General features: G+C 42.1%; 1 protein-coding gene and 1 pseudogene across 2 annotated transcripts in view; one reads left to right on the plus strand and one right to left on the minus strand.

The window, feature by feature from the left end:
• Positions 1–23,882, plus strand: part of LOC148026626 (uncharacterized) — a 41,540-nt gene extending 17,658 nt beyond the window's left edge. Inside the window, exons 3-5 of one of the 2 annotated variants that reach the window (XM_087691077.1) lie at positions 21,045–21,230; positions 21,715–22,008; positions 22,269–23,882. In XM_087691077.1, the coding sequence (XP_087547203.1) occupies positions 21,045–21,230; positions 21,715–22,008; positions 22,269–23,087 (1,299 nt within the window). In that variant the 3' untranslated portion in view covers positions 23,088–23,882. The remainder of the gene's footprint in view (positions 1–21,044; positions 21,231–21,714; positions 22,009–22,268) is intronic. The other variant, XM_087691078.1, reaches the window with a different exon arrangement.
• Positions 3,165–5,184, minus strand: LOC148026627 (uncharacterized; annotated as a pseudogene).
• Positions 23,883–24,344: the final 462 nt, after the last annotated feature.

A 24,344-nucleotide genomic window follows, 5' to 3' on the forward strand; every position in this document is an offset into this window, starting at 1 on the left:
CTTGGTAGAACATTGCAATGGATTTTATCTTTGAGCGTCCATGCACACCTATAGGGAATGAGGGGATATGGACTATCATATGTATGTTTAGTAAGTAAGTCCATTTCATTCCTTGTGAGAAAAAAGATCAAGGTTGATCATATGGCATGTCTTTTTATGAAGCATGTCTTTAAGTATCATGGTATGCCAGAATCAATCATTAGTGATCGCGATCCATGAATGACAAGTTTGTTTTGGAAAGGGTTGTTTGAGAACATGGGCACAACGCTGGAATTCTTTTCATCTTTCCATCCACAAATTGATGGCCAGTCCAAGGAGGCTAATTCCACAATGTTAGATCTTTTGAAGTGCTATATATCAAACCACAAAGCGTAGTGGGAATAGTATTTGCCATTGGTTGAGTTTGCATATAACAACACAATGCATAGTTCCATTGGCAATTCTCCTTTTGAAATGGTAGAGGGTGGTAAGAAAATATCCCTATTTTGCACACAAAAGATAAGATCTTTGAGGTTGATCGCTATGTGGAAAGCATGCATGTAGATATGATGCCACTGATATTTTACCCATGGTTCATGCTATGCTACGGTTTGGTTTTGCCATATGAGTTGAGCTCATGAGAAATAGATATGTCACATAACAATCTGGCAATGTTTTCAAGATTCTTTGTGAGTCTTATATTATGTTATATTGGCTGGTAATTTTTAGAATGTGTTGGGCATATGGAATGGTTGAACAACATGCACAATGTTATGTTAACTATGATGCCTTATGGAAATTCTAGTCTACTATTTTACTTTTGATGCATTTGGCAGTGCAATTGAGGACGATTGCAAGGATTTTAAGGGGGAGGGTTGTTATGAGGACATGTATTTTTGAAACCTCACTTAATATGTGGATTAATTTTTAAACACATAGTTAAGTAAATGTTGCACATGTGAGGTGTAACTAGGGTTAAGTAAGACTTGAGGAAATCACGGAATGTCAAAGGCAAAAGTTGCTATAAGTTATGCTACACAAGTACTTGGTGGTATCTAGTGTTAGTTATTGGTCTAGGTCATTCACTTAGCCATTAGTATCAGTTAGCGACACTAGAGAACTGGCGTTTAATGGTATTTAATACCAATCTGATGGTCAAAGATGGCGGAAAGACACTCGGGAATGGAAGTTGCCTAGCTAATTTAATTATTGGCAAGTCAAATTATTTTTTTGGACATCAAAATAATTATTAGGCTAATTTTCAGTATTTGAAGACTGAAAATTAATATTTAATTATGGATAATGACCTTTGGGAAAGTTGCCATGGCAAACTTGCCCATGAAGGTTGGTGGGAGGTTGAAGAAGAGGAAAAACATGACCATTCTGTTGTTGTGAATCATGGGGAACTGTTGGAGTTGATTGGGATCGTTTTTCCTTCATTTTCTAGCAGGAAAGAGCAGGTTGGCTGTAGGTGACAGCTCCTGGGAACCCCCTAACTGCAAGTGACAGCATTTGGGCTGTTGACGGCAGCATTTATTGCAAGCAAGAGCAAGGAGAGGGTTTCCAATAGTAGGCGACAGCATCTAGAGATTATTGAGACAGGGCAACATCAGTAAATGACTGATTTTCTTCAGCTCTTTGCAAAGAAAGTCTGTTTTTTCTATCGCCTTAGTATTCTCTCTCATCTCCTAGCCTTTCTACAGCCTTGCTTTGAATATTATAGCATTGGGATCACCAAAGGATGGAAATTTCAGATATCTCTGTTGTAAATCTTAATTTGCAGCAAAAATTAGGGTTTAGTAGCCTCAGGAAGTGTGCTAGAAATTGGAAGCTCCAAGACTTGGATTCAATAAGGTTGAAGTTGTTTTTAATCAAATTCAAGTGGAGGGACTAGCAAATCAATGAATTTGGGGCATTTTCCATCTCCATCAAAGTGGGTGAAGGCCAATTGATTGTCCGAATCAAAGGGGAAAAATAGATTGAAAACTTGTTGGTCATTTTGGATAGCATGGGGAGTTGGAATACCGAAAGAGATTGGGAAAATCCCATTGTACATCAACTTCTTTTTCAATTAAGTTAAAGAAATACTGAAAGGGGTGCCAATTTTGGGCCCAAGAGGATGTCCATTGTCCAAGATTGTGAGTTAATTTGCATTTCTCAGTTTTGTAATAAATGTTGCTGTTGTAACCAAGTTGTAATTAGGGAATTACCACCCATCTAGGGAAGGAAGGTTGGTATTAGGGACAATCCTTAGCAATGTGACCCTCCTGTTCACAAAGAAAACATTTATTTGCAGACATTAACTCCCTATGTTGTGTAGGTTATTTCCGGCCCTTTCTTTATTGTTTAGATCTCTTTTTAGGTTGATTTTCAGATTTGCCCCTGTTCTCAATCTTTGATAACTTTTTATTCGGCTTCTCCCCACTCTCTTGGAAGCTTTTTTTTTTTTTTGATAGCAAGGCATCCATTGTGGCGGCAATCTCTATGAGCTGAGACATACTAGACACGATGGATTTAATGCAAAAATCCTTGATTCCTTTAGGTAGACCACATACATACTTTTCCACTTGCTCATGAAGAAGAACGGGACGATAAGAAGTGACAGGTAGCAATGCATCCCAAAACTTCTTATTGTATTACTCTAAATTTTTACATTCCTTTGCATTAAGCTTATTCCAAGTTGTTATGATGTCTACCTCAAAAGTGCTTGTCAACCAATTCGATGCAAACATTTGCTTGAATTGCTTTCATGTTGATAGTGCTTTTATAGGCCATCTCGTGGGCTATGCGTTGATGCCCTTTATTCCATGATTTGGGCTCCCTAGGCATTTAAACTGTCATTAAATGTAATTATTGCCCCCAGTGTCCTAGTACTAAGTGCATAGTTGAGGGAAACGTCGAAATGGGAACGGAAACGGGAACGGGAACACCACATCATCAAGGGGATACAAGGTTACATGTTGCATAATATCCTTCTTAAGAATATTTTAAGATGTGTATATTGGAAAGCTTTATTTATTAATTTTTTAAGTTGAAGCTTGAAAGATAGAGATTTGAGAATTAGAATACCATTTTGAATTAATAATGGAGGTAAGATCAAACTTATAAAATATCAAATATCTAAAGGTTGCATTCAAATTTGAAGGACAAAATGGAAAATACAAATTCTACAACAAGTAGAAGTGCTAAGAAGATAAAAAACATCGACTATCTGTCTCATCTAGAATTTCTTCCTCTTTATCATCTTCATTGATCTCATTGTCTTGAATCTCTTCGTTAGCATCCTGCTCTTCATTTGCAGCTTCTTGTACAGAACTTGGATTCTGTTCATCTTTATGAAAGCCAATGTACAAGTCACAAGTGTACTCGGTCTTTATTTTTGTTAGCAAACACAAGTAAGTTTGCATTAACAAACACTAAATCATCAGCCTTCTGTGTGCCTAACTTGTTCCTCTTCTTTCTGTGGATATGGCTGAATGTGCTCCAAAGTCTTTCTAGTGCGGAAGATGCACAAACTTCGCTTAGGATTCTTTGCAACATTGGAGAATCAGTCCCATAGTCCTCCCACCATGTTACTCCACCTACATGGAATCTACAACATTCAAAAAAAAAAAAAGTTCAAAACCTTATATAAAAAGAAAAACTAAGACAATTGTAAATTACCTATCACGTTGGGCATCAGGCCAGCCAAACATGCCTTCTTTCTTATGGTAGCTTGTGAGTTGATCTTTGATTCGCTGCCATTCCTTAGGACTTTCCACCAACTTCTGAAGTGTGGAGTTTCAACCCCGTATAATTTGAGCATCAGCTTGGAGTTGCCTTCCCTTATGTTGAAACTCTGGATCAAGCATATAAGCAACATAATGAAGTGCTGAGTAGTATTGGTTTCATCTACTTATAGCAAGCTTCCCAATTTCTTGTTTTTTGTATGAAGCCAAGTTAAGAGCATGAATGTTCTCAATGATACGATCCATTGCTTCATACATCTTACCGATGTATGGCACATCGCTATCCACTTTTTGCAAGAGATTAACTATAGGCAAGCATAGAAGAAACAATTGCTTTGCTTCTTCCCAATATGCATCTTGGGTCACAGCTGTGTAGCACAACTGACCCAATGTTGTTCTTGAAGTAGGCCAAGTTGCCCAAGATGGAGCGGCAACCATTTGCTTCTTTCAGAGCCGGCCTCATATTGTAAAGGCGAAGAAGCATAAGAAAATTGTAACTTGGTTTTAGAATACTTTAGTAGCTCCTTTTTTAGCATATTCTCTGTACAAGGCTAGAGAGAAGTGATGGTGGGTGACAAAAGAGATTATTTCCTTGCCTGTAATGATAGTGCTCTTGATCCATGCTAGTACTCCAATGTCTTTCAATAAATTATTAAGACAATGGGCCATACATGGACTCTGTAATATGGGAGTATTGTTGCTCCAATAGAGCACATGCAAACCTATTTGTTGCCTCCCCATCTGAGACAAACTGAATTACATTTTTCGGCCCCACATATTTAACTGCTTCTGCCCATATCTTGTGTAAGACAGGAGTTGTCTTCTACCAAGCACCGCACTCTGTGGATTTTATGTAGAGAGCCTTACCACAACATCTAGCAAGGACATCTTCCAAGGAGTGGCTACGCACGTCAAAACAACCATCACCAATGAGATTTACCCCATAGTTATCCCATTGTTGTTTGATTGGTGTGATGGCGGCCTTTATGCTAGTCACTTCCTCCTGTAGGAGTTTCTCACATAAAGCATCATAGCTGGGAAGTTGATAAGATGGGCCAAATTGCGCAATTTCGGAAACCATCTTCTTGAAGAAAGGAGATCGTGCCACATTGAAGGGAATTCCACATGAGTAAAAAAAGCGTGTTACAATTGGATCTACTTGAGCTTTCCTTTGCGGGTGCCATGCAGTGAACAAACTATTTTGTTTTGCTCGAGGGTTGGATGATGTACCTTGTGTACCACTACTTGTGCTAATCATAGGAAAAGTGGTTTTTTGATTGGCTCCACTCTCATGGGTGCGACTTCCAATGGTAGTAGTTCTAGTTGAAGGCATTGATGCTTGGATGACACGAGTGTCCTTTGGAGGTCTACTTTTTGGATATATCTTCACATCCCTTGCCATGCGAGCACGATCCTTTGGGGTTATCTTGTCACAACCTTTGATACCATGGCTAGGAACATTAAGGAGATGCGCCATCACTCGATCAACACCTCCACCTCGTTTGATGCCACAAAAGTGACACTCAAAATGCCTTGCTCCACCCGCCTTGCTATTGTATGATCCCATCACAGTGACTTGTTGCCACTAATAATCAGTTTGGGCCATTTCTTTCTCTCAGGGGTTTCATTAAGTTGGTCTTCCATGGCTTGAGGCCTCATTATGAGGTAAGAAGGGGAGAAACTGAGAGAGAGAGAGAGAGAGAGAGAGAGAGAGAGAGAGAGAGAGTTGGAAGTGTACTTAAGGCTGAAGTTGAGGGTGACTAAGCGTGCTTGAGGCTTCAGATTAAAATGCAAGATGTGAGAGTGAGAAGTGTGCTTGAGGCTTAAGCTGGCTGTTGAATTGGAAGTGGCTTGAAGTTGGAATTGAAACTTGAAAGGCTAGTGGCTTGAAGTTAAAACCGAAAGGCTTGAGGCTTGAGGTGAGTTGGACTGATGCTTCATGCACATATGTATAGGATTAGGATAAGATTTAAGGTAAAGGTTTGATGTTGTATTTTACTTTTCCAAAATATTTTGTTTTACACTTTTTGGGGGGGGGGGGGGGGAGAGAGAGAGAGAGAGAGAGAGAATCTAGGTGATCTGCTCTGTTAGAGTAAACTTGAGCACTCTGTAGGCTGATCTGCCATTATGTTAAGTGAATAATGAGAGAGAGAGAGAGAGAGAGAGAGAGAGAGAGAGAGAGAGAGAGCGAGAGAGAGATTTTGCTGTGATGTTAAATTTGGCATTATTCTCATGAAACAAAGAGAGATTTTCTGTTGCAGCATGTGTGGTCAGTGGTCACTGATAGACTGTACTACTGCAGTAGTTTGCTGCAACTGAATATAAATGATTTTCTGGTACAGCAGTGGTAGGTACCACTTGGAGAGAGAGAGAGAGAGAGAGAGAGAGAGAGAGAGAGAGAGTTAGATACTGGGACTGTTGGCACAATTGGACCATTCGGAATGCTTTTCTTTTTGATTCAGCCTCTAATGTTCAGGGACATATTGCTAGGCTTAAAGGTCTCTTGCATTGGCAGATAGATCTCATTTGGCACTCTGACTTATTCCCTCGGGAGGACTTACTTCCTTGGCATATGGCAAATTCCTCTGCGTCTTTGCCATGACTTTTGTAACTCTTTTGTCGTTTAGTACTTTATAAATATAACATCCATTACGAGAGAGAGAGAGAGAGAGAGAGAGAGAGAGAGAGAGAGAGAGAGAGATTCATGATTCGAATATTTGCAACAGTCCGAGCTGAGACGAAACGGAAGAGAAAGTGGGTATTAGTGGTACCATCATGACATCGTGGGGGTCATTGATTTTAAATTGGAATGTCTTGGATTTGTTGGACTGGTAGTCTTTAAGGGAAGAGTTTTAAAAGAAATGCGTAACGTTTTATTTAACTTTTTATGTTATCCAAAAGAAATGTTTACTGCTTTGTTTTATTAGAACATTTTAGAACAAACGTTTTATACAAAAGAAATGTTTGACGATTTGTTTTATTAAAACGTTTTGTTTTATGTAAAACCTTGGAGTTAAAACGTGAAACGTCATGTGTTTTCGAGTAGGCATTTCATCTTTCACGATCATGCCTTGAAATGCTAGTCAAAATGTTTCGCTGGGGAGCTGAAACGCCACATGTTACTTCACCAAAACGTGTGAAACATTTTGCTTGCCGAAACGCGTTTCGCTTGTCCCATCTCCCGTTTCCACGTTTTTGACTTGTCTAGGAGCCATTTCGGCCGGTTTCATGTAACTATGACTACGTGACACTAGGATTAAGGATTATTTTAGGGTTTCCTTTGATGGTTGAGCCATTAGGGTTTCATATTTTATTATTTAAAGACACTTCATGCCTCATTTTGCCCAAGTGTGGCATTATTCAGTGTGATTGTCAAGAGTGTTGTACTCTTTTTCTTTCATTAATTCATTACTTCTTATTGGTGATTGAGTATTGTTGTGCATCAATAAATTCTTTCATTCTCATTCATTTCCCATTAAATTAATCGCACAATCACTCCACACTTGGGTCAATAGTGGTATTAGAGGGAAGTTTCTTCATTATGCTCACCATTGTTTGCGATCATTCGCTATTGGCCATCACCATTGAGCTCCTCTTGCTTGGCTGGTTGTCCCTCGAGCCATTGCCCTTGCATCGACTTAATTTTGTCATCAACAATTGCACACCTTGTGCCCTCATTTTTACTTGTTTGCCTGTGGCTGCAGCCTAAAGAACAGTGTGTTTGCATCCAATGATTTGGCCTTGCCAGTTGTTGGCTTGTAGGCATGGTTGTTGCCAACCTACAACAAAATTTAAGGCCGATTTATAGCAAACATTTGCTATGATAGATCTTGGTTCACTTTACTATTATTTGGGTATCCAATTTGCCACCATTGAGGGGGGCATCATTATGACACAAGCCAAGTATATTGGATAGCGAACTCAGCATTTTTAGTTTGAGGATTGTAAGCTTGTGTCTACTCCCTTGGAGCCTAGTTTTAGATTCACTTCTGATGATGGTAGTGGATCCTTTGATACTACTTGTTGGATGCTTGATTTATCTATGTCACACGAGGCTCGATCTTGAGTTTGCTATCTCCCAATTGATCAGATATATACATAGCCCTTCAATACATCATTGGCAGGCATTGAAGTGTGTCGTTTGATATCTTAAAGGCACTCAGGATCGTGGCCTTTTCTACAAAGCTGATTCTTCACTCTCTTTGCATGGATATTCTGACAGTGGGTTGGATGTTCAAATTCTTGTCTCTCTCATGGTGGCAATTGCTTCTTCTTGGCTCTCTTGTTTCTTGGTTTAACAAGAAACAAACTACAATTGCTACTTTCAGTTGTGAAGCTGAGTATAGAGCAGTGTTTACAGCCACAATGGAGTGTGTTTGGCTCCGGAAGTTACTTGCAGATCTTCATGTGCACTAGACAGCTCCGACACTTATCTACATTGATAGCCAGAGTGCTTTGGCCATTGCACGGAACCAAGTGTTCCATACCTGCACAAAGCACATTGAGGTTCATTATCATTATGTTCGTGAGCGGATGTCAACTAGAGAAATAGAGTTGTCTTACATACCCACTGAAAACAACTTGGCAGATTTTTTCATGAAGGCTTTTCCTTGACCAAAGTTCCAGGCTTTTCTGCAAGCCTTGAACTTGATTCCATTTGTTCCATGATATGTCATACTATGTATTGTCATAGATTGCTGTATCCACTTGGATGAACTTGTGCAACCATGACCTTATATTTTTCTTCATTTTCTAGGATTTTACTGTTTTTTTCTTAAATCAGTCCGTCCATTTCGTGGAGGGGGGTTTGTAAGCGATGCATCTTGTGGGCTATGCATTGATGCCCTTTGATCCATGATCTGGGCTCCCTAGGCATTTAAACCATCATTAAATGCAGTTGTTGCTCCTAGTGTCACTAGGGTTAGGGTTTATTTTAGGGTTTCCTATAACGGTTAAGCCATTAAGGTTTCATATTTTATTATTTAAAGACACTTCGTGCCTTGTTTTGCACAAGTGTGGCTTTATTTAGTGTGATCGCCAAGAGCATTGTACTCTTTCTCTTTCATTGATTCATTACTTCTTATTCGTGATCAAGTATTGTTGTGCATTGATTAATTTTTTCCTTATTCATTTTTCATTAAATTAATTGCACAATCACTCCACGCACGGGTCAACACTTTTCCTTATATTAAGAGTGTGGACCACCACTACAATGCATTTTCCTTCAAGAAAGTGGCTGCCTTTCGAATCTTAGAGGATTCAGTGAAGTTTCCTCGTGAATAGGCTGCATCAAATTGCTAAATGAAAGTTAAAGCTTTTAGCGTATCTTGTGTATCATTGAAGGACTCAAAACTTCACTCCCTTTTCACCCTCATCATAGTCTTTTTCTATCCCTTTGGGAGTCAAGTTGTTATATACTAGCTGCTGCAAAAAGGGTGTATTTGATGTATTTGCACCATGACTGGTATTCATTCCTTAAGTCCCATAAGCATTCAAGGGTGCAAATGCATTACCAAACAAGCTACTCTGTATTTAGGCATCAAACCAATGCTGCCATATATAGGGTTATGCATATTACCAACCATTCGTGAATACATTGGGCCTTGCATACCATGCATAGGTTGTTGCATATGATAAGGAGTTGTGCCATATATTCCCATATGCGGTCCTTGACCAACCATTGTATGAAAAATGGTGCTACTACCAAAGTATCATGGCTATCTTATCATTGTATGCATGCCCTGAAGGTGTAGAAGATGACTTTTTCTTCTTGCCCTTACTGTCCTTCGTAGGAGCATTCAAAAATCAAACAAATCGAGGATCCTTTGCCACTTCAGCAAAGAGATTTATTGTTGTCCTCATTTGATTCTTGAACTGGTCATCGAATTTCTCTTTCCCTTGCTGGTCATCAGTATCAGTTTGCCTTGAAGGCCGTGCATCTTGTCCAACAACAACATTTTCAGCTTGTTGTCCATCATGCGAGCCTTGTCTAAGATTAGACATTGCATTTCTTTCTTTCCCATGTGAATATCCATACTGAGAGGTTGTGAGAGTGCGTAATGGAAAGAGGAAAGTAAACATAGAGGGAAGGAGACAAAGAGAGAATGCAAGAGAGAGAAGTAACAATATGACTGCAATGGATGAAAGTACAAGGCTGCAACAGTTAGCCCTAACTCACAGCTCTATGCATCAGTGTGGGTGCTAGACGGTAGTAGGGGGATGAAAGAATGAGGAGGGTTGGCTGATCATGAAGGATCAATGATGGATAATGGATAATGAAAGTGGGAGGGCAAGCTTCCTATAAATAGGCAAAAAAGAGGGAGAATCCTAAATATGATCAAACCCCTAAAAATATCCAAAAGTGCGCAAAAAGAAATGCACTAATGTGCCCTCCATCTAAAGTGTCTAAAACACATAAAATAACATATAAATACAATGTCAGAGCTTCAAATGTCCTTCCATGACTCAGACTGTGAGGCCCATAGGCAGGAGATGATCACACAAGACACATGATTGTTAACATCCCCTCTTAGATCTTGGATGTGGCGGAAGGCCAAAGGAGATGCAGATTTGAGGGTGGCAAGAAGAGTGCCAATACTGATGTAGTCCATTGATGAAGAAAGCTAGCCCAGGAGCATGACCCCCTCTCCATATAAAAATATGATCAAATGAAAAGCCACCAAAGGGAAATAGAAACGGAGAGGCCTTGAACAAATCACCCTTGAAAACTCTAGTTGGGGATGGGTGAGCCAAGCCTCTGACCCAACTATGAGACAATAGTGAGGAACTATTGAAGGCACCATACGCTGCATAGAAACAACAAGGACCAAGGGCCGAGCAATAGGGAATAGTGGCTTGATGATGAAGAAAAGGGATAGTTGTATACAAGAAACACCCAAAGAAGATTGGAAACCTTGAAGGAACTCCTCACAATCCTGGAAAGCCCCCTTTGAAACAGAAGGGGCGAGGAAATCCACACCCTCATCACCAATATCTTCCCCCTCTAAAAGGGATGGGAGGTACGAGGGAACCACCAGAGAAGATGAAGGGGGATGGAATCAAACTTGTGGAATAGATGGTGCACAATTGGAAATGGGTGTGGTAATAGAAAACTACCTCAGAGGGCTGTGCACAATGGAAGGGGAATGGAACATAGATAGCCCCCTCTTTGGCCAACCGGTCACAAAAGTTGCTTAGGAAGGCCATAAACTGAGAGGAGAGGGAAGCCCAAGTTAGGAATATTTAGGGCCTTACAAATGGAGCTCAATGGATGGTCAGATAATAGAGACAAGGTGCCAACAGCACTAGTAGGTGTTGAGAAACCCTTCACCCTTCACCTGCAGTTTGTGTTTCTGCGTTTTGTGTTTAGGGTTTGCAGCCCCTAAAAGGGGCGCCATCCTAGACTGATTGAGCCTATTTATAGGCCACTGTCTCATTCATTCCTCACGGCTGATTCATTCAGTCCGTCACCTTTTCTCTCTAGCCTCTCCACTACCCTCACACCCCTTCAGGAGGACATTGCGGTTCGTGGTTCGCGGCTGTCTTCATCATCTTCCTTGTGCTATGGCACCCTTGTTTCCTTGTATCACATTCACTCCATGATTTGGAACTTCATCATTCCATTCATCAGAGTTTCTTCTCTCTTCTCTTCTCTTCTCCATGTTTGCCGAGTTCTTGCTCCGTGTTTCTTTCCGCCAACCCTATTGTCTCGCTGATTTGACATGGTATCAGAGCTGGATCTGCTCAAATAACGGCAAAGATCCTCCACTCCAGTGCAGGCAAAGACCGGTGGCGGGCTCGGCATCCATTTCTCTTTTTCTTCCGTTGCATCAAAATCTCGTTTTTGCAGGTTTCAGGTGTTTTCAGCTTGCTACCCACACCCTTTTCGCGGAGGACATCGCAGTCTCAGTTGTCCCTTGCTGTCATCTACAGTTTGGCACCTGTTTCCAGCCTTCCAACTGTAGTTTGCAGCTGTTTACAGCAGAGCGACAGTTGCTGATCACTCTCCATTCAGAAAATAATCTCGTTTTTGCAGATTTCAGGTATTTCAGCTTGCTGCCCACACCCCAAACGCGGAGGATAACGCGGTCTAAGCTGCCCATTGTTGTCTACAACAGTTTGGCGCCTGTTTCTAGCCTATCACATATTGTTCGGAGCTGATTTCAGCATATTGACTGTTGCTGCTGTTTTTTTCTGCGTTTTTGGTTTTTCTCTCTCTCTTGCAGGCTGTTCTACCTACGTTTTTTTGTCTTTCTCTCTCTTGCAGCCTGCGTTTTTAGTTTTTCTCTCTCTTGTAGGCTGTCGTACTTGCGTTTTTAGTCTCTCTCTCCTCTTGTCTACTTTTTTAGTCTTTCTCTCTCCTGTAGGCTGCCTTGCCTGCGTTTTTAGTCTTTCACTCACTTACTGTCTACGTTTTTAGTCTCTCTCTCTCTTGCAAGCTGTCCTGCCTACGTTTTTAGTCTTTCTCTCTCCTGCAGGTTGTCCTGCTTGCGTTTTTAGTATTTCTCTCTCCTCACCTGCGTTTTTCTACTAGTTGCAACCTCTTACTGCTGGTCGCATTCTCCTTCCACTCATAGCTCACTTTTAGCCCTTCCACTACCCTCCCACCCCTTGAGGCGGACATTGCGGTTCGTGCTTCACACTGTCCTCACACCCCTTGAGGTTCGTGGTTCATGGTGGCTGACCTCTTCTTTCTTCAACAAGGCACACTGGTATCCATGGCTTCTTTATCAACAGATGACCGGACTATTGGGTGCTCCTATTGTGCCATCACCGAACGCACCACCAATGCTTGCCAACTTCGGCCTTTGCTCCCCATCCCCCCGGAGTATATGCGTCTTTCACCAAGCACTCCTTGTGCCACCTCTCCTTTCTGGGCCACAAAGATCGTTTTACATCGGCTATCAGAGTACTATGCTCACGGCAATAAGACACATCCAATGCGCGCTAAGTTCTTTCGAGCACATGGAGGATTGATTGGCACTACGACCTCCTGGAGATCGTCGCAATGTCAGCGGTAGTCTTCTCCCACTTATTTTCCGGTACAGTGGCTTCCACGGCCCGCGGTTTTGCAATCGGCTCCATCGAGAGACAATGATTGTTTGATACCGTCTCCTCGTCAGCCCGCTCCTTTGAGAGAGAGTGGTTGCTCAACTCCTTTCTCTTCTTCGGCTACCTAGTCTGCTCCACTAAGAGACAACGACTGTTGCCCATCTCTTGCTCATTCTAAGCCCCACCCTTCCCCCCCCTTGACGACTCAGGTTTGAGAGGCTACCTCTGGGAGCTCTTCAGCACCCCGGATACCTTCTTCAGCACGACCGGCGGCACTTCCTTCGTCATCAGACATTTCAGAGTCTGTGATCCATGAGTTTTTGGATTCCCTCTCTACTTCAAAGGGGGATTCAGAGGGGGATATTATTTCTTTGCCCTCAGAGGGGACATCTACTTCTTCTTCGACTTCAATGGGGGCCCCTCCACCTCCCACCTCAGAGGGGGAACCTACTCCACATGAAGTTCTTTACCCATCCTCTACTTTCTTGGGGTGGCTGTCTTCGACGAGAGTCATATCTTCTACTGATACCCAGGATCTTGAGGTACTACCTAGATCGCGACCTCGGTGGTTCAGCCGCGACTTGGTGACGAGGCCTTCATATTCCTTCTAGCATGGATGCACGGAGCTAGTGGCTTCTCTCCCGAGGTTGTGTTTCGGTTTCTCCAGTTCACTCTGTTTACTGGTCTTTACTGCACGTTCCCTTTCCGGTGGAAATCTTGGATCTTAGGGATGCTCTACATCTTCTTCCTCCTCTTCTCTTCTTGCCTTGGTCACTTGGTCAGCATGGAGCCACTTCTTGAGATCGAGTACGGGCATATCCTTATGGTTCTCGGTACCACACAAAGTCCGACATTCCTCCTATGCATTGAATGATTTCATCATCTATGTACTAGGGTGCTTGGGCAATTGAACAATTTTCTCACGAGGGACATTGTCCAAGTGGCACCTGTTGTATGAGCATTCTTCAGCATGTAGCATTGCATCTCCATCTCACTATTCTCTTGTTCCCCTTTTTGGGCCTGAGAGGGGGTGTTGAGAAACCCTTCACCCTTTACTCGCAGTTTGTGTTTTTGCGTTTTTGCGTTTTGCGTTTAGGGTTTTCAGCCCCAAAAAGGGGCACCATCCTAGATTGACTGTGCCTATTTATAGGTCACTCTCTCATTCATTTCTTACGGCTGATTCATTCAGTCCGTCATCTCTTCTCTCCAGCCTCTCCACTACCCTCACATCCCTTCAGGAGGACATTGCGGTTCATGGTTCGTGGCTATCTTCATCATCTTCCTTGTGCTACGACACCCTTGTTCCTTTGTATCACATTCACTCCATGATTCGGAACTTCATCATTCCATTCATCAGAGTTTCTTCTCTCTTCTCTTCTCTTCTCCATGTTTGGCGAGTTCACTCCATGTTCCTTTCCGCCAACCCTACTGTCTCGCTGGTACGTCATCTTTTGATAGTAGGCACCAAAGAAATGTCACTATCAATGACAATACCCTTAGTTGGATGGAGAACTTGTAACAAATTACCTCGGGGAGTCATAGGACTTGATGCACCACTCTTAAAGAGCCAAGGTTGCTCATAAGATGAGACATGCGAAGAAGACTCCTCCACCTGACAAATGTGTAGAAACACAGACTTTGTGGTAATAGCGGGTGATGAAGTAGAGGTAGATGAAGGCTCCAATGTAGATCCACCCTTCGCTCTTGAACGAAGGTGAGGGTATATTCTCCAACACTTCTCCTTGGGGTGTGAGATCTTCCCACAATGACACGTGGGATATCCTTTACGCTTCTCCACAAAAGTTGTATCAGAGTTGAAAGTGACTCCAAGTTCTTCCTCTTCCCTTTTTTCTGCGTTGCTTGTCATGTACCTATAGATAAATCTGCATAAGCATGACTATGTGCACGGGCTCCGCAAAAATCTACCTCATTGTGATGCGCATCCTACTCAAGCACCAATTTTATAGCTCCCACGCACTTATCTGCGAGAAAGCCCGATGCAAAAGCTGGTTTGACAAACATGTCAAGCAACGGGAGTTTGAGCAGGGTGACCTAGTGCTCCTCTACTCAGTTAAAGGACATAAGAAAAAGATGAAATTCAGAGGTCTCGGACCCTTCAAGGTCCGGGCAATCAGCTGAGAGTCTCCCAGCTGTGAGAAGTCTCCTTCCAAGTGAGAGTCTCCCAGCTGTGAGAAGTGAGAAGATTGGTGTACAACACATCATATGTCGATGACGGAGGATGTGAGAGAAGTGTCACAACTAGGTCCTCTAAAGAAATGTCCGTACCAAGGAATGAAAGCTCATCTCAAATATCTTGTAGATGTTATCCCTTAGGGGAATCTGCTAACAGAAAGCTGTCGTAGCTTCAACACAAGAGATTAGTGATGCCCAAATGTCTAGATCTGGAAGAGAGATGCCAATCTCCTCCAAATCCTTGTAGCGGTGTGGATACATCAAACATGCATGAGTTCAGAATCTGTACAACTCAAAAGGAGAGAAGAGTGGGCTTTGGTTTTCAACCGATTCCATAGAGCTGCCGAATCCGCGGTCACACCATCATGAGGATCCATGGTGCAAAGGTCACAGTTGTCAAGGAGACACCCTATGCGGCACAACTATAGAGGTTAGTTTGTCCCATTCAGCTTGTTAGATGCAAAGAGAGAGGGTAGGACTAGCACTTGCTCGGGAGATGTGGTCAATGCCAATGGAGGACTAAAAGCCCCGGAATATAACAAAAAAGAGTAATAAGATGGTGGTTAGTCTGAATGATCCCAAATGACATAGTGCTCCATAGCATACATGTCGGCCATAGATGTCCTTTAATTAAATACTTGCAAGAAAACAAAGAAGATGCTACCACTCGAATAAAGGTGACTGGTCAATCCTCGGGATAATCAGGTTCTGTTGGGCCATGGTATAGAAGAAGACCAACTAGGGCAAGGTAGATGGGGAATATTGGACGCCGAAGGGAACACATAATTCTGGGTAGAGAGAGGGAGCGGTAAATGCAGAGGAAAACAGGGCTTCATCAACTTGGAAACATAGCCAATCCAGGGGCTGCTAAAGGATCATGAGTGCTTGGAAATTGAGTCCCTACAATAAATGCAAATCTGCCCTAATGTGGGCTTGCAATGATGGCCGCCCAACACCAAAAAAAAGTCATCGTGGTCAACGAAGACCAGGTAGTATGAGAGCACAACAAAGAAAGAAATCTGTCCACATGTAAACAGGCCCGACCAGCAGAGAACATGTGCTGCCCAGGAGGACTGATGACCTGCTTGTACAAAACGCAGAGATACAAGGGCTGCCTGCACAAAAACGTAGGTCATGCAGGGCCTGGTTCTACAACATGCGTGTTGGGGAGTGCTTGCAGAAAATGCAGGCATGTTTTGGTGTTGCCCAGCCAATAGAATGGCCGCCCAGCTTGTTTGATGCCGCTCGGGTGCAGTATTGGTGCTGGCCAGCCTGGTAGAGGCCACTTAAGAGCAAAACACAAAATTTCCCTGGTAAACGCAGCCTAAAAAAGGGCTGGAAACAGGCCGCCTTCCCCTATTTGACTCCAAGCACAAGGTCTGTAGCACGTGAGGATCACACCTGGCAAGTTCTGTTGCGGACAATGGACAAAACACTCCTCTTTGAGATCCTTGGCTCCCACATGTGGCTTTGATACCATATGAGAGTGTGCAATGGAAAGAGAAAAGTGAACAAAGAGAGAATGCAAGAGAGAGAAGAAACAATGTGACTACAATGGTTGAAGGTATAAGGTTGTAACAATCAGACCCAACACGTAGCTCTACACATTAGTGTGGGTGCCAGACGGTAGCAGGGGGATGAGAGAATGAGGAGGGTTGATTGATCATGAAGGATTAATGATGGATAATGGATAATGAGAGTTACAAGGCAAGCTACCTAGATATATGCGAAAAATAGGGAAAACCCTAAATGTGGTCAAACCCCTAAAAAATATCCAAAAGTGCATAGAAAGAAATGCACTAATGTGCCCTCCATCTAGAAATTGTTTTGCATACGTCCTTCATCAGAAAATCATCCATACCAATAGGAGAAGGGGAATCATCATTAACAGAATCTGAAATGGTAGACATACTTGGAATCAGAGAGAATAAGTATGAAGGCAATGGAGTGTACTCTATGCGAGTTTCCACTTGTGGATGGCCAGTCTTAAGTGGAGATTTTGCCCTTCTTGCATGGTCAATAGGTCGGTACACCGAATCTGAAGGGTGAAATACAGTCTTACCTTCTATGTGTTGTTGGGCTCTATGCATCAAAATGAGATTGTACTCAGCTGCAGTGATCTCGTAAGGTCGTGGAACTTCATGGTAGTCCAATGTTTGTCCGGCCATGTTGGGAGCTTGTGAAACAAGCTGTGAGGCACATTTCGACTCGTTCCTCGATGGATTTAGCTCGGATGTGAGAAGTGGCGTAGAAGTAGTGTTCAAAGTCATCTGTCCTTTTGTTGTTTCCGCTTCTTGTGTAGAGCTTTCAGATCAAGGCCTAGGTTTCTCTTAGAGAACTCGGCTTTGATGCAGTGTGAAGAAAATACCCTAACATAGAGACACAAATAACACCGTATGATAAAGCACATACTAATATAAGGACACCATTAGGGTTAGGGCAACTCAGAGACAATGAACACAGAGAATGAATGAAATGATATGACTATTGAATACACAATGCTCGTGCAGCAAACACACTATGTAGTGAATGAATATTGTACCTCAAACTCTTGTATCTCAAGGATGAAGGTAGGGGTAATGAGCTGGAGAGTGTGTCCTACTTTGAATGGATCTCGAATCGCAGCAAGGCAGCCTCTGGATGTCAAACGCCAGCAAATGCAACCAAGGAAGGTTGGATCTGATACAAACGGCAAGGCAAGAGAGAGAAAGACTAAAAACGCAGGTGAGGAGAGAGAAAACAGCAACGACAGGCTGCAGGAGAAAAAACGGTAGCGACAGGGTGAGAATATGATGGTGACAGCTGGAGGAGAGAGAAAATTTGCAGGGTAGCAGTTGGGGCCTGTAAACGCAGTAGTATGTTGGCGTGGTAGGTTGTACGACAGCTTGATGATGGACAACAGTAGTCATCTAGCTGAAAACAGTAGCAAATTGATGATGGAGGGCTAGAAACAGGCGCTAGATGAGTGAAGACTGCAATGGACAACTTGGACTGCGATATCCTTTGTGAACGGGGTGTGGGCAGCAAGCTGAAAACAACTGAAACCTGCAAAAACGAGAATAGGGCTGAATGGAGGGCTAGAAACAGGCGCTAGATGAGTGAAGACTGCAATGGACAACTTGGACTGCGATATCCTTTGTGAACGGGGTGTGGGCAGCAAGCTGAAAACAACTGAAACCTGCAAAAACGAGAATAGGGCTGAATGGAGGGCAGAATATCTATTTATAGAAAGTTTGGGCATACATACACTCTCTAGGAATGCATTTCTTTTTAAATAAACAAGGTTTCTTCCTTAATTAAGCATGTTTTGGGGCTGTTTAAGTGAAGCTAATGTGGTTTTAGCTCAACAACTAATTGGTCAAATGTTGCCCCAAATCAAATTGGATGGCTGGTAGCTGAAATCCTTGGCAATGGATTCCAGCTGTTGATTTTAGTGTACGATGCCTCTAATTGCTGGCATGAGTCCCAAGGTGGTTGCTAAACCCTAATTTTTGCTGAGAACTAGGGTTTACAGCAGAAATCTCATTGTTTTGCCCACCAAATCTAGTTTAGAAACTCTTCAAATGGCTGACAATTGCTGAGATACCAAAGAATGGGCTGACAAGGTGAGTGAATGCTGAGGAGAGAGAAAATTCAGAGTTTACATGCAGGAAAACTTTCAAAACTGCTTGCTGCCTGCCCTGATCTGCATTTAATGCAGTCGCCTGCTGCTTGGAGCCCAAATGATGCAGCCACCAGCCTACAAATGTTGTCATCAGTAGCTGGGAATCTCCAACTTGCTGTCACTTGCTGCTTGAAGGGCTCAGATTGCTGTCACCTGCAGCATATGGTTGTTCTTTGCTCCAAATTCTGACCAACAGCACCTTGTCTCGCTCTCACACAACTTGGATGAACTGAACGAGGCTCCATAGTCCCCTGCCAGACCTCTCCCCCATTGCATGGGTATTTCTACTAAGTAGCAGCCTTGTAATTCCATTTTTCAGCAATTTCCAGCCAATCAATTAATTAATTCTGAAAATTAATTTCAGCCCTTCTAACCCTGCCCAAAATGAAGTGTGCCCATCCACAATTCAATTGGCTAGGCCGTTTGTAACCCCATAACCCCAAGTGCTCCCCAACCTAACTAACCCTTGGATAGGCTCAAATTAATTAATTGGTGCCTAGTCCCTAGTGTCACCATTGACACTTATTGACCAATTAATTGTCCTAGGGCTCCAACTGAGATTGATCACCTCTCAGTTAAGGAAAGCCTATCCATTCAGGACACAGCTGAAAGCTCAAACTCTTCACAATCAAGCCTACTAGTAGGTTTGCACAATCAATTTTTATGTGAGTCTAATTTTGTCTATACTGATCCTTGTAAGTCACCATGGAGACCCAAATTGGTACCGGTATGGTTTTGAAGAAAACTCTTATGCTTAGAGATGTTCCACAATGTAATCCTTCATCCTTTGTTTCATTTGAGTATGAGTTTGGTGCTTTGCATTCATCTTTACATTTCTGCCCTTCTTTCCCACATTAACTTCACATTTATATTTCTCTTCTTTCAATCTTACTTTAGACCTACAATAGGTTATTCAGTCACATTGTCTTTTGAGGCACATCAACGTTTTAGGCCATCACTAGATATTAGAAGAATACCACTCTGCACCTTGGTACATTATTAGGGGGAATGCCACCTTTTAAATAGTGACTTACACACATTTGCAAGTGTGTTGCTCTCTGTCCTTTGGTCCTGTTGTGTGGGGAATTCCCCTCTTGCACACTATACTACTCTCCTCGGTTGGTCAAATGCATGAATCCCCATCTTGTGTTGATGAGTCACCTCCTTTTTTGAAGGAAACAAGGAGTGGAAAGGAATCACCTCCACATTTAGACCCAATTTTGTCTTCCTTGATCGACCCTAAACACAGACCATGTTCTGATACTGATGGTCAATCTCCTTCTTTGAAGGAAAAAGGGAGTGGTACACTCACCCTTACAAAGACCCTCTGAATAGGTTTTGCACATTTTGCAGGAAACCGGGCCATGTAGATGACAATTGTTGCTCAAAGGCCGAGGGTCTTAGACCCACACCCAAAATCACCTCATCCTCAACTAAAGATCTTCTACCCACACCAAAACTGAATCCAATCCCTAGTCTTAGACCAACCTCAACCCCTTCTGGCTGTGGTAGTGCCACTCTAAGGAGGTTGAGAGAGGGTCTTCCCCAAGGAGGTAGCACAGTTTCTCCACCCCTTGGTATCCGTGTTCATTAGTGGCTGCTCACCAATGCAGTGGATCCTGGATCTCCCCGTTAGTCAATGCCTCATAGTATGTTTGACTGATTTGGTCATTACCTTCCCCTAGGCTAGTCTCTTAGGGGTCTTAGGTCATCCTTAGGAACCTTAGGCTAGTTTCCTTTAGGCTTAGTCATATTTTTTCAGTCTTCTGTTGCATTCACTTGTACATACACAGTCATTGCATTGTTTTTTCATTTTGCTCTCATGTTTTGTTTTGTTTTGCTTTGGAGCATCTCACTGCTAACCTCTGTTTTGTAGATTCTTATCTTTCTTGTAGGGTTTTTTACTTGAGGGTAGGGCTAACATGTAGGTTTGCATCAGTCCTTCTTGGGTTAGAGACATGGGATGTGCAAATCAAGGGGTCCTCAGTCTTCATTGATCTTCATGTGTAAAGGTGGCCTAGCCCTTTATCTGTTGGTCAGCTTAGCGTAGCCCTTAATCTCTCTTGCTTAGAAGTATCTTGTGCAAAGCATATACCTGAGCTTCTACATGTGACAAATACATAAATGCATATGCACATTTTGCTCTCAGTTTTTTTCAAAATTGTACTCTTGTTTGCTACATGTTTGATGTGTATTAGGATTATTTTTCTTTTATGAATACATTCTTAAAAGGCTGAGAATTAGAAAGCTTAGAATGCAAATGGACAAGAGTCTTTCAAGCGATTCTGTAATTGCCAGGAATCATCATTTCCGTTGTATCCTTCAATTGCAATTGTGCAGTATTTGTTGTTATGTACAGGTATACATGCTCCTCCAAGTGGGTTAACATGGAGGAAAGCTGACTGGGCTTCATGTTTATTTCTTTGAAGGTTTTACTCAAGCTTATGCAACTTCATAGTCGACAAGGGAACTATAAGAAAGTTTTAGAGCTCATTAAGGTGAGGTCTAAGTCAGGTTGGCGACCGACATCTATGGCATATGATTATCTACTTCAGGCATACTGTAGAGCAGGACTCCCAAAGAAAGCAGAACGTGCTCTTCTGAAGTATGAATCGGTATGCAGTCAAATAGATGAAATCTTCTCATGGACATGTCTTATGCATCCTGGTTTCTTCCACATAGGCAATGGAATATTGTATATTGTCATCTTTTCAAATAAGGGGTCTTCATGGGAATTTCATGGTTTCCTCTTTTGCTTTGACCCTTTTAAACATCTCGAATACCATATACCATATGCAAATGTGAGTGAGTATAATATGCATATAGGCCCACGTGTTGATTTGACTCTGTTAAGTTCACTGCTCTTTCCACATCAGACTGTTCTTGTGGACATCCATTTAAGGTGTTTGAGATAAAGTTAATTGCTGTACTTGAGTTGTATAAATTACCTCTTGTTTTCAAACCTAGCTCTCTAAAGGACTTTCATAAACATCAAACTTAGCTTTCTAAAGTACTTTTATACTTTAAAGGTTACGATGATTGTGTTGTTGGCTTTGTGAACAAATATTTCTAGCCATCGACAATCCTTTATTCTCTCAGGTGGGTGGTAAACCATCAATTATATCATATAACATGCTGATAGATAGTCATGTCAAACTTGGACAATACGAGGAAGCACTCCAGATCTTAACTGCTATTTATAAAAATGGTATCAAGCCTAGTACTGTGAGCTACAGCTCCATTATCCCAGCACTGGTGAAGGCTGGGAGATATGACAAAGCTGAGGACTTATTTATGGAAATGGTTGAGGAAAATATCAAGCCCAGCTTGATAACTTATCAGATCATGATTCAATGTTTCACCAAACGCAAGCTCACGGGGGATGGTCATGAGGTATTACTTAACTGTTGCCCGGTCTAGTGTCTTGCATTTCCTTAGCTTGACATATTCTTTAAAATCAAAGTGGAGGGTGGATAGAATGCTATTACTGTGCCTTTTTTTGTCATATTGCTGTTGACATTATCCCTGATAATGACCTTTTCCTGCTATTCCTTTTTCCTTGGTTTAATCGGCTTTATTACATCGTGGGCCTTTGTTTATTTAGGCTTTGGTTATTTTGTTGATGTCTAGTTTTATTTGTGTTACCTTTGCAGATGTACATTTCCATGAGAAAATCTCATGATGTGATGACTAATGAAGCATATGGAGTTGCACTGACACTATATTTGGAAGGGAACTGGTATAATTATGCAGCTATCACACTCATGGAAATTGAGAAGGCAGGGAAAAGTTTGACTGCTGCTTCTCAGAATTCATTAATCCGTTCCTTTGGCACTCTTGGAAACATACCCAATTCTTTAACAAGGGCAGTGCAGGAAAGTCAATTTGAGGTTTGCAAGTTACTCACATCTCTTTTCATCAGCAATCCTAAAGCTCCTAACCTTGAACCTGAACATGTGGACATGGTTACAGTGTTTCTCAAGTCATGTAACAAGTCAGAGGATAAAAAATCCCTTGCTTGTATTTCCAATGCATTCATGGATGTGTTCTGGAAGAAAAATCTGAAGACAGTTTCCAGACAGGTGCTACATCTAGCTCGGAAGGGATATGCAGGGTATACATATCCCCAATTTCAGGATGGTGAGTGGATTCTTGATGTGAGAGGCTTGTCTGTAGGTGGGGCTAAGATAGCACTGGTGGATTGGCTAGTTGCTCTAAGAGAAAAGATCAAGGCAGGCCTTGCACAGAACCTTGAGGTTATTATCATTACTGGTGATGACATGGTTCTAGGTGTTGTTCAGGATCAGAGACTGGTGAAGACAGCCTTGATAACCATGCTAGATAGTCTAGAATCCCCTTTTGTTGTAGCTGGGCAGGATTCTGGAAAACTCAAAGCGATTGGAGTGGATGTGCTGAGATGGATCTCACAGGATTCCACAAAAGATGCTCTGAAGCTTGGGAATATTCATTAGTATATTGGTTTCCATTGTACAAGAGGTCAGACTTCGCCTGCATAAAAGCATGAAAAGTATCAAAAGGGAGAGAGAGACAAGGGCTCTTGTGATTGCATATGAAGCTGCAGAGCTGCTTTCACTTTATGTTTCTTTTGCTTTTCATGCCCTCTCATTGTTTCCTCTATCAGCATTTGCATCCAGGTGTACAAGTCCTATGAAGTTCTGGTCTTCCAAAGTGCAGTACAAACTTTACATACTCTTGAAGGTGATCACACTTCAAACAGATTCCATTCATTTGTATACCTGAGATGCTGAATTACGATTGACTATAGCACATTTTCCAGCAAATCTTAGCTCAGTACATCCCAAGATAGTTGTAACTTCGTCCTTTACTGGGTAGTGCTCAAAAGAGAACAGGCTCAAAAGAAGAAAAACCTATGCAAATAATGCGTATGCTTGAACCGGGCAGATGCCATGTTCTAGCCTTTGTGTTGTCAATGGGCAGTTGAAAGTTTCTGGCCTGTTGCAGATTAGTATACCTTGTGGCTCACAATTTATACTTGGGCATCTGTAGCAGATAAGCCTACCTTGTCGCAGAAGTTAGACAAACTCTGTTGTTTCCTAGGCTTTACTCAGGCATGATGTAGCGGGTCTGGATTAAATCCTTTTGAATGTGAGCAACTAACCATTCACTGACTAACATTGAGGGTGAAGTGTACCATATATCATCGACTACTGACCATAGTATGCTCAATCACTAAAGATTCACATATAATAATGAAGTGCTAATTCATGAGGCATGCTCATTAACAACTATCTTGCAAACAACACTTTACCCGAACTGTGAGAGAGGCATCATGGCACTAGCAATTGATACATATTATTCTTTGCTTGATATAGCGACGAAGTTCTAATGCAACCGCTCCTTTACAGACATGCCCTTTAGTAAAGAATAGTTGAGAAGCATGAACAGGGAGAATGGAAGCTCAAATAACTGTCTACTGCATCTACGAGAGCTTGAGAGAAATGTATTGCCTACACTGAAAGACTAGTAAGAACGCTAAAAGACACGAGTATACTTTATTGACTCTCACTAAATTTTCCTATCTTGTGAAGTGGTGGGTGATTGTGCATACAGTATTTAGCCATGCTTCTCATTAAGGTTTTTAAAATTGAAAGGACGGTTACTGCAAAAATAACTTAATAGAGATCGAGTTTGACTAACATGAGCTAAGTGGCAATCCTATAACAATACCTAAGCTACGGAGCGGTCGT

The sequence above is a fragment of the Lygodium microphyllum genome, chromosome 13 (assembly GCF_053477565.2).
Source record: "Lygodium microphyllum isolate KBCC chromosome 13, Lygodium_microphyllum_v1.1.10, whole genome shotgun sequence".
Classification (NCBI taxonomy): domain Eukaryota; kingdom Viridiplantae; phylum Streptophyta; class Polypodiopsida; order Schizaeales; family Lygodiaceae; genus Lygodium; species Lygodium microphyllum.